The sequence below is a fragment of the Mya arenaria genome, chromosome 10 (genome assembly GCF_026914265.1).
Source record: "Mya arenaria isolate MELC-2E11 chromosome 10, ASM2691426v1".
Lineage (NCBI taxonomy): Eukaryota > Metazoa > Mollusca > Bivalvia > Myida > Myidae > Mya > Mya arenaria.
In genome coordinates this window covers 10,421,908-10,435,236 of record NC_069131.1, presented here as the reverse complement: position 1 = coordinate 10,435,236, position 13,329 = coordinate 10,421,908, and the positions used below count along the sequence as shown (strand labels likewise).

General features: G+C 39.9%; 1 protein-coding gene across 1 annotated transcript; it reads right to left on the bottom strand.

Annotated features, from left to right (window-relative positions):
- Positions 1-309: 309 nt before the first annotated feature.
- LOC128206412 (uncharacterized) lies at positions 310-3,021 on the bottom strand. Its single transcript, XM_052908827.1, has 3 exons — positions 2,902-3,021; positions 2,567-2,585; positions 310-2,110 (listed from the first exon to the last, which is right to left on the bottom strand). Exons 1-3 carry the CDS (start codon positions 3,010-3,012, stop codon positions 1,866-1,868), a joined length of 375 nt encoding a protein of 124 aa, XP_052764787.1. The 5' UTR covers positions 3,013-3,021; the 3' UTR covers positions 310-1,865.
- Between the last annotated feature and the right edge of the window lie 10,308 nt (positions 3,022-13,329).

Here is a 13,329-nt window from a genome sequence, read left to right as displayed (position 1 = left end):
ACTGGTCAGCATCTACATGGTCAAACGTGTGGAGAGATTCATTGTATTCATCATCATAACTGGAATTTAAAGGCACCCCTGGGTCAGGGGTACCCATGTTTGTTGACTGTTATTGCAAATGTTCTGCCTTATTAAGTGGTCACATATTTTATGTTTTTTTTGTTCAAATTAAACTTATTCGTACTATTATTTTTTTTTTATTTCCTAAGGAAAGTTCGTATCGCTTAGATGTATTATCTGCACTTCTGATACCAACATTTTAAGCCAATGTTCATTGTTCATTTGTTTTTAATTAAAACTCGAGGTGTGTCAGGATTCTATTCATTTATTCACTTTTGCAAGCCATTTATAAACGTATTTCAAGAGTCAGCAATGGAGCCAGTAGTCATCTTATGTATGAACTACTTAATTTTTTTAAACCTTAATAGTTATTTTATTTTGCTAGAAATATTGGTGTAGGTATACGTGTAGTTAATTTAGGTAATGTAGTTATGTTATAACTTAAAAACCAGCATGGTCTCTTTTCATGACTGGTTTAGACTGACTGTAACGTTATTCTGAAGACTGGCAACTGATGACCGACTCCATTGCAAAATGAAGCGCCAAACATAGTGGTTACTGGTGCTGGCGATGCTGGTAATCAATCAGAATTGGACATTTTCACCAGCAAAGCTGGCTGAGTAATGCGGCTCATTTTTTATATGAAACATAACTAATATAATACTAACTTAACAAGTGTTTATATAGTCTTGAAATAAAGAAAGGAACATGCATTGTTCTATAATACAATGCAGCATTAACTACTTTAAGGTACAACAGTGATGCTTATAAGATAAGTGAGCCCAGAATTACACCAGCATTCAGCAAGAGCAATAGTGAAATAGTGCTCCTCAGCATTGCAGATCTGAGGAGATACATTAAATAACAAACAAAATATTAATATGAATTTGACACAAAACAATAGGTTATACATAAATACAATATAACATCACATTCAAATGTTTGAAATTACTGGATTCACTTATATACATAATTTACTACGCCGTAGCCTACAAAATGCAAATGGCGGACAAGTTTGACTAGTGAACAATGTGCAGCTAAATGCTGGCACTCAAAACTACGTGTTAGTCAAGTAGAATAATGGAGAAAGCATTTGCTAGACTTTTCATACAATTAATAAGGATTATGACCATATGATGCAGCGGAGAAAACTCCGACTTCTTACTTAATATAGCTTATACAGGTAGATTTATTAACGAGTTGCAACACTTTCGGACATACATTGCAGACAAATGATAAATCACACTATTACACTTGTTAAATGTACACGTTTCAACATAATACACTGTATCACAAAACCTTACTAAAGAAATAAAGAACACATGTACATGACCGTAAAATATTTCACAGTATATGTACGACATTTAATATAAGTATTGCAACATGCAACTTGAAGTTAGATAATATACATTTTTTCAAAAATCAACCTTGTATGTTTTAATGCATTTTAACATCGTACTGGGACCAATAAACATACAAGATTTAAATTAAAATGTTGTATTACACATGTACAGTACAATTAAATGTTGATCATGATTAAGATATGTATAGTGAATACTGATTTAAACAATATCAGTAAGACAACATAAACAATTTTAATACAGATAAATACCACAGAGATATAAAATCATTCAAAATATAAAATTGTTGAACATACCAGTCAGTTTACATATCGCAAGAGTTCTGAAATGTTGTATTTACGAAAAGGTAAATCATTAATTTAGTATTAACAAACTTGTTCAAATAACTCAATTGATCAATTTACAGCTGACCACCTTACATAAAAGCATATTATATAATCCCCGTCAAGCAGCCTGAAAATGATTAGTTTCGAGCACTTGTCTCCCATCATGTTTAGCAATCAGTTTATCCTCACGCTCGTACGACATCAGTATTTGTTCGACGTCTCCATGGGTTTTGAACGGTGTAGTTGGAGTCCGCTTTGCGCGACTACAGCAGCACAGCGTGGCTACCACGATGGACACGACCCCAAGACAACACATGACTATCAGCCGAACCATACTTAGACACATACCATCGCCAAACCTGACTGTTATATAAAAAGATATGTAAAGTGGGGTGTAAAAGTATAATTATTGCAAGTACCAATACAACTATAAATATAATGCAATCTTACATAGAAACAATTTGTTTTATGTCATGCTTTTTATTCGTAACAATCAATAATTATTATATATTTAGTTGGAAACTCGTCATTATTTTTTCTTCCAAGCATTTTTTGCGTTAACAGTCAGTTTCCTCTATTATAAAACTCGCTAAAATGTGTAAAACAAAGGAATTTTATGACGATACATTCACTGTTCTTTTATCAGGATATAATACGCCGTTATTTTTCAATAAACCGATTGTTTTTAACACGTACATTTGTTGTTAACCAACATCATTCTTTGATTATTAATTTCACATGCATTACCATGGTAACCTTTTCAGACGGGTAGCACCTTGAAAGGTGAACGTACAATTAAAACATGTAGTGGGTACATACCTGGAGCGTCCTCGCATTTCTACAAAATGAGTCAATGTTTAATAAGAGACTATCCTAATGAAAGGTATATAATTACATAGTTATAAATTTAAATGACTATATATAGAAATACCTGTAACGTAATAAGTTGTGCTCGAATAGAAAATCCAATAACTTGTAAAGCGAATTAATTTCCTGTATTGACTGTCCCAGCTTGTATATATCAGCAATTCATCTTATGTAAACATATGCATATTGCAAATGATGGTGAAGAGTATTTTAAATCATGTAATAAGTATAATTATTATTATTACTTATATTAAACGTATCTTTATATTTTGAACTTTCGTTTTAACCTGTGAATCCAGCATTGTAGAATTGACGCGATGCTCATTCTCGCTGCGATGACCACCGCAAAGTCCAAACCAAGCGAATACAAATAAAAGAATAATAGGGAACATATTCATATAACACCGACAAATATGTTTTATCACCCTGTTGCGAAGCTATTTTAGGAGATTTTTCATTCGTGGAATCCCGAATGTTTACTTGTTTCTTTATTCATTCCTTTATTATTATTTGAACAAACAAAAACGTGTCAGGTAAGCGAAGTGGTTAGTGCACTCGCTTCTCACCTATTGCGTCCCGGGTTCGCCCGTCCCAGGCGCATGTGAGTTTAGTTTGTGGTCACCAAACTGGACACATGGGTTTCCTCTGGGTGCTCCGATTTTAAAAGACCAAACACTTGCGTAACATCGTTCCAACGCGAGCGATTCATATAATGTTGTAATAAATTGTTTTTCAATCGTTGTTTAATAAATAAGTTTCAACTAAACAATCAGTTACTGACCATAGCTGAAAATCCATAATGATATGGGCAGCTTGTTCAGAACTTTGTTAAAATTAACAGTTGTTAAATTTAAAAGGTGAACACTTTTGTTAACATGCTGATAGACAAACATCCTTTCAACGATTACGAATACCGACTAAATGTTTCGAAACAAAATAAATAAATAATAACTTTCATAGTGTTCAGTGGGAAACAGCCTGTGAATGCCTCTTAACTAACCAGTGCGCAAGTGAGAGCTATGAAATAACTCAATGAAAAACCCAAATTAATGACTCAATGGAAACTTGGCGGTTTTAATCTGTAACATGGATGTTTGGTTGTCAGAGCTCTTTTTAATGATGAAATGTGTATCTCTTAAGTGAACAGCCCTATGAGCTCGCGCGTTCATAGCACGCCCATGAGCTGGCGTCTTACATAACACGACCATGAGCTCGAGTCTTACATAGCACGACCATGAGCTAGAGTCTTACATAGCACACCAATGAGCTAGAGTCTTACATAGCACGCCAATGAGCTAGAGTCTTACATAGCACACCAATGAGCTAGAGTCTTACATAGCACACCAATGAGCTAGAGTCTTACATAGCACACCAATGAGCTAGAGTCTTACAAAGCACACCAATGAGCTAGTGTCTTACATAGAACACCAATGAGCTAGAATCTTACATAGCACACCAATGAGCTAGATTCTAACATAGCACGACAATCAGCTAGAGTCTTACATAGCACACCAATGAGCTAGATTCTTACATAGCACGACCATGAGCTGGCGTCTTACATAGCACACCAATGAGCTAGAGTCTTACATAGCACGACCATGAGCTCGAGTCTTACATAGCACACCAATGAGCTAGAGTCTTACATAGCAAGACCATGAGATGGCGTCTTACATAGCACACCAATGAGCTAGAGTCTTACATAGCACGACCATGAGCTGGCGTCTTACATAGCACACCAATGAGCTAGAGTCTAACATAGCAAGACAATGAGCTAGAGTCAAAAATAGCAAGACCATGAGCTGGCGTCTTACATAGCACGACCATGAGCTGGCGTCTTACATAGCACGACCATGAGCTCGAGTCTTACATAGCACGACCATGAGCTCGAGTCTTACATAGCACGACCATGAGCTGGCGTCTTACATAGCACGCCCATGAGCTCGAGTCTTACATAACACGACCATGAGCTCGAGTCTTACATAGCACGACCATGAGCTCGCGTCTTACATAGCACGACAATAAGCTAGCGTCTTACATAGCACGCACATGAGCTCGCGTCTTACAAAGCAAGCCAATGAGCTAGAGTCTTACATAACACGACCATGAGCTCGCGTCTTACATAACACGCCAATGAGCTAGAGTCTTACATAGCACGGCCATGAGCTCGAGTCTTACATAGCACGACCATGAGCTCGAGTCTTACATAGCACGCCCATGAGCTCGCGTCTTACATAGCACGACCATGAGCTCGAGTCTTACATAACACGACCATGAGCTCGAGTCTTACATAGCAAGACCATGAGCTAGAGTCTAACATAGCACACCAATGAGCTAGAGTCTTACATAACACGACCGTGAGCTCGAATCTTACATAGCACGACCATGAGCTCGAGTCTTACATACAAGCCAATGAGCTAGAATCTTACATAACACGACCATGAGCTCGAGTCTTACATAGCACGACCATGAGCTAGAGTCTTACATAACACGACCATGAGCTAGAGTCTTACATAACACGCCAATGAGCTAGAGTCTTACATAGCACGACCATGAGCTCACGTCTCACATAGCAAACCAATGAGCTAGAGTCTTACATAGCACGACCATGAGCTCGCGTCTTACATAGCACACCAATGAGCTAGAGTCTTACATAGCACACCAATGAGCTAGAGTCTTACATAGCACACCAATGAGCTCGCGTCTTACATAGCACACCAATGAGCTAGAGTCATACATAACACGACAATGAGCAAGAGTCTTACATAGCACACCCATGAGCTCGCATCTTACATAACAAGACCATGAGCTCGAGTCTAACATAGCACACCCATGAGCTCGCGTCTTACATAACACGACCATGAGCTCGCGTCTAGCATAGCATGCACATGAGCTCGCGTCTCCTATTTCACGTCCATGAGCTCGCGTCTTACATAGCACGCACATGAGATCGCGTCTTACATAACACGCCCATGAGTTCGCGTCTTACATAGCACGCCCATGAGCTCGCGTCTTACATAGCACGACCATGAGCTAGCATCTTACATAGAACGACAATGAGCTCGCGTCTTATATAGCACGCTCATAAGCACGAGTCTTACATAGAACGCCCATGAGCTCGCGTCTTACATTGCACGACCATGAGCTCGAGTCTTACATAGCACGCACATGAGCTCGTGTCTTACATAACACGCCCATGAGCTCGCGTCTTACATAACACGCCCATGAGCTCGAGTCTTACATAGCACGACCATGAGCTCGCGTCTTACATAGCACGCCCATGAGCTCGAGTCTTACATAGCACGACCATGAGTTCGCGTCTTACATGGCACGACCATGAGCTAGAGTCTTACATAACACGACCATGAGCTCGAGTCTTACATAGCAAGACCATGAGCTAGAGTCTAACATAGCACACCAATGAGCTAGAGTCTTACATAACACGACCATGAGCTCGAGTCTTACATAGCACGACCATGAGCTCGAGTCTTACATAACATGACCATGAGCTCGAGTCTTACATAGCACGACCATGAGCTCGAGTCTTACATAGCAAGCCCATGAGCTCGCGTCTCACATAGCAAGCCAATGAGCTAGAGTATAACATAGCACGACCATGAGCTCGCGTCTTACATAGCACGACCATGAGCTAGAGTCTTACATAGCACGCCCATGAGCTAGAGTCTTACATAACACGACCATGAGCTCGCGTCTAGCATAGCATGCACATGAGCTCGCGTCTCATATTTCACGCCCATGAGCTCGCGTCTTACATAGCACGCCCATGAGCTAGAGTCTTACATAGCACGCCCATGAGCTAGAGTCTTACATAACACGACCGTGAGCTCGCGTCTAGCATAGCATGCACATGAGCTCGCGTCTCATATTTCACGTCCATGAGCTCGCGTCTTACATAGCACGACCATGAGCTAGAGTCTTACATAGCACGCCCATGAGCTAGAGTCTTACATAACACGACCATGAGCTTGCGTCTAGCATAGCATGCACATGAGCTCACGTCTCATATTTCACGCCCATGAGCTCGCGTCTTACATAGCACGCCCATGAGCTCGCGTCTTACATAACACGACCACGAGCTCGCGTCTTATATAGCACGCCCATGAGCTCGTGTCTTACATAACACGACCATGAGCCCGCGTCTTAGATAGCACGCCCATGAGCTCGAGTCTTACATAACACGACCATGAGCTCGAGTCTAACATAACACGCCCATGAGGTCAGGTCTTACATAACACGACCATGAGCTCGCGTCTTACATAACACGCCCATGAGCTAGAGTTTTACAGAGCACGCCCATGAGCTCGAATCTTACATAGCCCGACCATGAGCTAGCGTCTTACATAGCACGCCCATGAGCTATAGTCTTACATAATACCACCATGAGCTCGAGTTTAACATAGCAGGCCCTTGAGCTCGCGTCTTACATAACACGACCATGAGCTCGCGTCTAACATAGCATGCACATGAGCTCGCGTCTCACATTTCACGCCCATGAGCTAGCGTCTTACATAGCACGGCCATGAGCTTGCGTGTCACATAGCACTCCCATGAGTTTGCGTCATTACATAGCACGCCCATGAGCTCGCGTTCAACATAACTCAACCGTGAGCTCGAGTTTAACATAGCACGCTCATGAGCTCGCGTCTTACATAACACGACCATGAGCTCGCGTCTAGCATAGCATGCACATGAGCACGTGTCTACCATTTCATGCCCATGAGCTCGCGTCCTACATAGAACGCCCATGAGCTCGCGTCTAACATAGCACGCCAATGAGCTCGCGTCTAACATATCACGCCAATGAGCTCGCGTCTTACACAGCACGCACAAGAGCTCGCGTCTTACATAAAACGCCGATGAGCTCGCGTCTAACATAGAACGCCCAAGAGCTCGCGTCTAACATAGCACGCCCATGAGCTCGCGTCTTACATAACACGACCATGAGCTAGCGTCTTACATAGCACGCCCATGAGCTCGCGTCTTACATAGCACACCAATGAGCTAGAGTTTTACATAGCAAGACCATGAGCTCGCGTCTTACATAGCACGCCCATGAGCTCGTGTTTTACATAACACGACTATGAGCCCGCTTCTTAGATAGCACGCCCATTAGCTCGAGTCTTACATAACACGACCATGAGCTCGCGTCTTACATAGCACGCCCATGAGCTCGCCTCTTACATAGCACGCCCATGAGCTCGCGTCTCACATAGCAAGCCAATGAGCTCGAGTCTTACATAACACGACCATGAGCTCGAGTCTAACATAACACGCCCATGAGCTCGCGTCTTACATAGCACGACCATGAGCTCGAGTCTAACATAGCACGCCCATTAGCTCGAGTCTAACATAACACGACTATGAGCTCGAGTCTAACATAGCACGCCCATTAGCTCGAGTCTTACATAACACGACCATGAGCCCGCGTCTTACATAGCACGCCCATTAGCTCGAGTCTTACATAACACGACCATGAGCTCGCGTCATACATAGCTCGCCCATGATCTCGAGTCTTACATAACACGACCATGAGCTCGAGTCTAACATAACACGACTATGAGCTCGAGTCTAACATAGCACGCCCATGAGGTCACGTCTTACATAACACGACCATGAGCTCGCGACTAGCATAGCACGCCCATGAGCTAGCGTCTTACATAGCACGCCCATGAGGTCGAATCTTACATAGCCCGACCATGAGCTCGCTTCTTACATAGCACGCCCATGAGCTAGAGTCTTACATAATACCACCATGAGCTCGAGTCTAACATAGCAGGCCCTTAAGCTCGCGTCTAACATAGCATGCACATGAGCTCGCGTCTCACATTTCACGCCCATGAGCTAGCGTCTTACATAGCACGGCCATGAGCTTGCGTGTTACATAGCACACCCATGAGCTAGCGTCATTACATAGCACGCCCATGAGCTCGCGTTCAACATAACTCAACCATGAGCTCGAGTCTAACATAGCACGCTCATGACCTCGCGTCTTACATAACACGACCATGAGCTCGCGTCTAGCATAGCATGCACATGAGCACGCGTCTGCCATTTTATGCCCATGAGCTCACGTCCTATATAGAACGCCCATGAGCTCGCGTCTAACATAGCACGCACAAGAGCTCGCGTCTTACATAACACGCCGATGAGCTCGCGTCTATCATAGCACGCCCAAGAGCTCGCGTCTAACATAGAACACCCATGAGCTAACGTCTAACATAGCACGCCCATGAGCTAGCGTCTAATATAGCACACCCATGAGCTAGCGTCTAACAGAGCACACCCATGAGCTAGCGACTAACATAACACGCCCATGAGCTCGCGTCTTACATGTCACGCCGATGAGCTCGCATCTAACATAGCACGCCCATGAGCTAGCGTCTAACATAGCAAGCCCATGAGCTGGTGTCTTACATAGCACGTCCATGAGTTCGCATCTAACATAGCATGCCCATGAGCTCGCGTCTTACATAACACGCCGATGAGCTCGCGTCTACCATAGCAAGCACATGAGCTGGCGTCTTACATAGCACGCCCATGAGCTCGCGTCTAACATTACACGCACATAATACGTATAATATTCTCTTAATCAATGGATCTATGACAACCACACAATCAAAAGGAAATCCATTTGGCAAAGTATAAGGAGTGATTGTTAGGAAGCATAAGTTTTCTCCGAACCAGAATACTAATTCGTGTGGCTCATGCCAGAAAGTACCAAGCAACATTAAACTATAGAAGGTTTAGGTACCTTTACGGATTAACCCAACGATCTATAGCGTTCACACTTTGAATAGCTACCGCTCCAATTACCAGCATTTAAAAAATGTTGTTCTGTTTCCATGAATCCCGTAAATGTACAAATTGTGCTATTTTATAAGAGAGGAGATACATTTCCATCATAGTCGTATATTGCATAGGGTCAAGCTATCCGAAACTCTCCGATAAAGAACATCAGCTTTAAGATCGCAGCTAGTACTTACACATCGGGCCCACATTCAGCCGATAACCTAATCTACCCGACGGGACGACATTTGGCCGCTTTAATTTTGGCACACCTTTTTTCGTCGGCCCGAGATCGGCTCAAGTCCGAACATTTCAATAATTTTCTCAGAAGTGACGATATGCAAAGGTATAAAACGATTTTATTAAAGCATGTAAAATGTACATTAGTTTTCGAAAAAAATAATTGAAATATGCAATAGTCAATCAAAAATACTATTATTGGTATGGTATATGTTGTCTCTTATGTATGAACTTACATATGTATGTATGAACCTTAACACATGTTTTGAACTTGTCGCTATTTTATACTAAATAAGTATGAATTATACCGTTTTAAGAATGTGAGAATCTCGCGTAAGGCCTTATAGAAACTGTTAGAAAACGGGCTATTTTCCATTCTTCCAAGCGATTCATTCCAATAAACAGATATTGAAAAAAGCTTTCCGCCCATATACAGATCACAGTCATATATATCAATGACAACTCCGTTCCTTATCTTTTTGTGTCTACCAAAAGAAATCTGTAAATATTGTCCAATGATGTCCGATTTCGGATGTCAACACATTTGTCTCGTTATTCAAATGGACTAGCTAATGTTTTGTCAAATGAACATTTTCAATTACGAAATAAAGTGTGGCAAATTATTAGAAGTGTCTAAACTAAGATATCAAAAACACTTCAACAATTCTTTATATTGGCATCATTTCTTCATACTTACATAAGAACTCATGCCTAACAACGAAAACGTTTCGATTAAGTCTATCGAGGTACCGTGTCTCTGCACCTAGACTTGGACTGAGTTCTATACTCAAGATTGATAATGGAAGATGGGCGAAGCCCAATTCTATACCTTTTGATCGGAGGAAATGTAAAATAAAAATGTTATTTTTTTTAAAAAGAATAGCATTTTGTTCTAAAATGTAGTCCATACTCCGATATAAGATGTAAATAAGATGTATATAAATATATATGGGCTGTTACATGTACAAACGTTCACCTTTAATTAAATAGTAAAATTGAAAAGTTTGTTGTAGTTTTATTAAATGTGTATGAATTCATTTAGTTTGGTAACGTTTATCTGAATTAAACTAAGACTTCATTTTTAATTTTTAAGTAAGCTCATAACAAACACAAGGAATAAACGAAAAACTTTGTTTTTGAACGGGGGCCCTTCGTATTATTCTTTTCGTTAATTTATGCATTCGTGCCGTTCGTAGTTCACACAGCTTCGTGACCTTAGGTGACCTACTACGTAGGTACATACCATGAATGTACTCAGTAGCGATGCCAAGTCGATTGTTTATCTCCCCTTGTGAATCTCATGAATATTATTTTTTCACTGAAGGCGACTCAATGCTGGTACCGGTTTTATTGTACACCCTTTAAAACACATATATCAACATTTGCGGAGAACCATGTGGTTATTTATAGTTAATTAGATGATGAAATATTTTGGGATCCAGTCAGAGTTCATTGAAAACGTGGTTTTTCTAAAAGAAAAACGAAAGTGAAAATTTGATTAAACGTTTTTTTTCATGTTTAAGCAAGTACAAAGAATTTTTTGGTTTGTATTTAAGTATGGGAGGGGTCTCTCATAGTTTTTATCACTTTTGATACGAAAACAACTGGACTATGAACGTTCTTAGACCATTTATAGACTTCGCCAAAATGTAAACAAAAATCCAAAATGGCTGCCGCAAAGTGAAACTACAGTTTTCACTTACTCAGATGTTTGATGATTAATAGATATGATTAATGCATGCAGCAGTTGCTGACAGCTTCAAAATGCAAGTACACCTTGTGTCTTTAAATATTTGTTAACCCCCCCCCCCCCCCGGTTTTTCAAGTTTGTGCTCGTCCCCAGTTGTACCGTTTAGTTCACAAATATGTTTACAGTATGTAATAAAGACGTGTTTATATAAAATAAAGCCCGAGGAAAATTCCAGATATAGGTTACATCAGTAGTTTTCTAACTGAAATGTGATATTGGGTTCATTTTCAAGTGTTGGCTTCATTCCACCTGTCATGAGCAGCTTTTGGTCGTGGTGTACTTTGTGTACATGCCAGCATGCCGACATGCTGTAATTTGTTAGTACTTCAAGATCATATAATGGAAAACTGTATCCAAACTGAAGTATAAAGTTAGTAAGTTTGGGTCATATAAACCCATTGATGCTGTTTGTTTCATTCCTAAATGAATTCCTTTCATGTTGTTTGTCGATCATTTCTGGTGCGGCTTTGATAATAATATTATTTTCTAATGGAACTGCTGACTCGTATTAGTCTTTGGTCTGTATTGTGCATCTATTCGCACATTTTGTTAGCTCTTTAAAGCAAACGTTACATTAATTTAAAATTATATAAGCAATTAAACAAAACTTACTACACATTTGATGCAGAATGATGTTTTATTTAATGTGCAAATGATTTTCAGCTTATGGACAAAAACCATCTACTTCAACAATCACAGCAACACAATTAGATCCCTATTTTAAAGAAATAATGCCACCTTTCATTAATTAATTCTATCAATCATTCATATATATATTCATTTATTTATACAGTTTATACATTGAAAAACTTGACATTTCTTAAGGCAAAAGAAATAAAAAGTGAACCACTTTCATAAAGATTCTTTTCCCTTCATGCATTAAAAAAAACAATCTTAATACATTATAAATGTCTTAAAAACCTAATATATTGTTTATTTCAATATCCAGCCTGGTTGCTGTAGCCACATGGTAATTTTCAAGGACAAGAACCAGTGCTGGTAAAAATGTGGTCTCATGTGGTTTTCCATACCGGCATTCAGAAAGGAATACTGTCTCCAAGTAAGAAGAAAATCTAAGCATGTCTGGTTTTAATGCTTTCAAAATGGATCTGGGTACCCAATAAGATGAGATTAACCTTTGAATTATTAAAAATTGATGGCAAAATGTCCAAAAGACTATATATTTCATAAAATTTGTCCTGAAAATCTTTCAATTCATGACCTTTTCTGCATATTTATCACATTTATGACGACTTAAAAGGTTGTGTATGCCTCAAATGAGTGTTCATATGCCTTTTTCAAACTTTAACAGTATTGGCAGATAGTTTTATAAGTGTAAAACATTGTTTTCGTGTCTTGCTTGCAGATCATGATGTGCCAATAAGCTCCAGTTAGCTGTGCCTTTTTCCTCCCACCGGTAGTCCTGCAATCTGAATCCAGGAGATGCAGCTCTGAATCCAATATTTCAGAAGAATGAATATATGTAAGTTAACTCTGCAGTACTTGTTTGTGTGTAAATTATCACAAGAGTGAGATTTAAAGCAAATCAGATGTAAATAAGCAACTTATGGTGAAGTGCTGTACTCTGATTTTAATGCCAAACCTAGCCTTTAAAACAGATACTTAAAGCAATTTTTTTTTCAAAAAATGGGCATATTAATGCTATCTCTGAATTTTCTACATCATGTAGCCACCTCATACATAAAAACACTAGCAGTTGTAATGAATCTTTCAGTTTTGGTGTTTTTCGCCATTTGTCCCTGAAGCAAACAGTTTGGAAAATAGTGGTGTTTAGACTGTCTATAAACACATAATCACTAAATTTCTTTTGTTAAACTGAACAGTTCTGATACCTTTGTATATAAGTGAATAAGAAAACCAAAATTTTGACAAGTTGAAGCATTTCGGTTTGGCTCTATGT

What these genes read in the sequence shown, in the direction of transcription:
- LOC128206412 (XM_052908827.1), bottom strand. Translation starts at nt 3,012, where the DNA reads ATGAATATGTTCCCTATTATTCTTTTATTTGTATTCGCTTGGTTTGGA.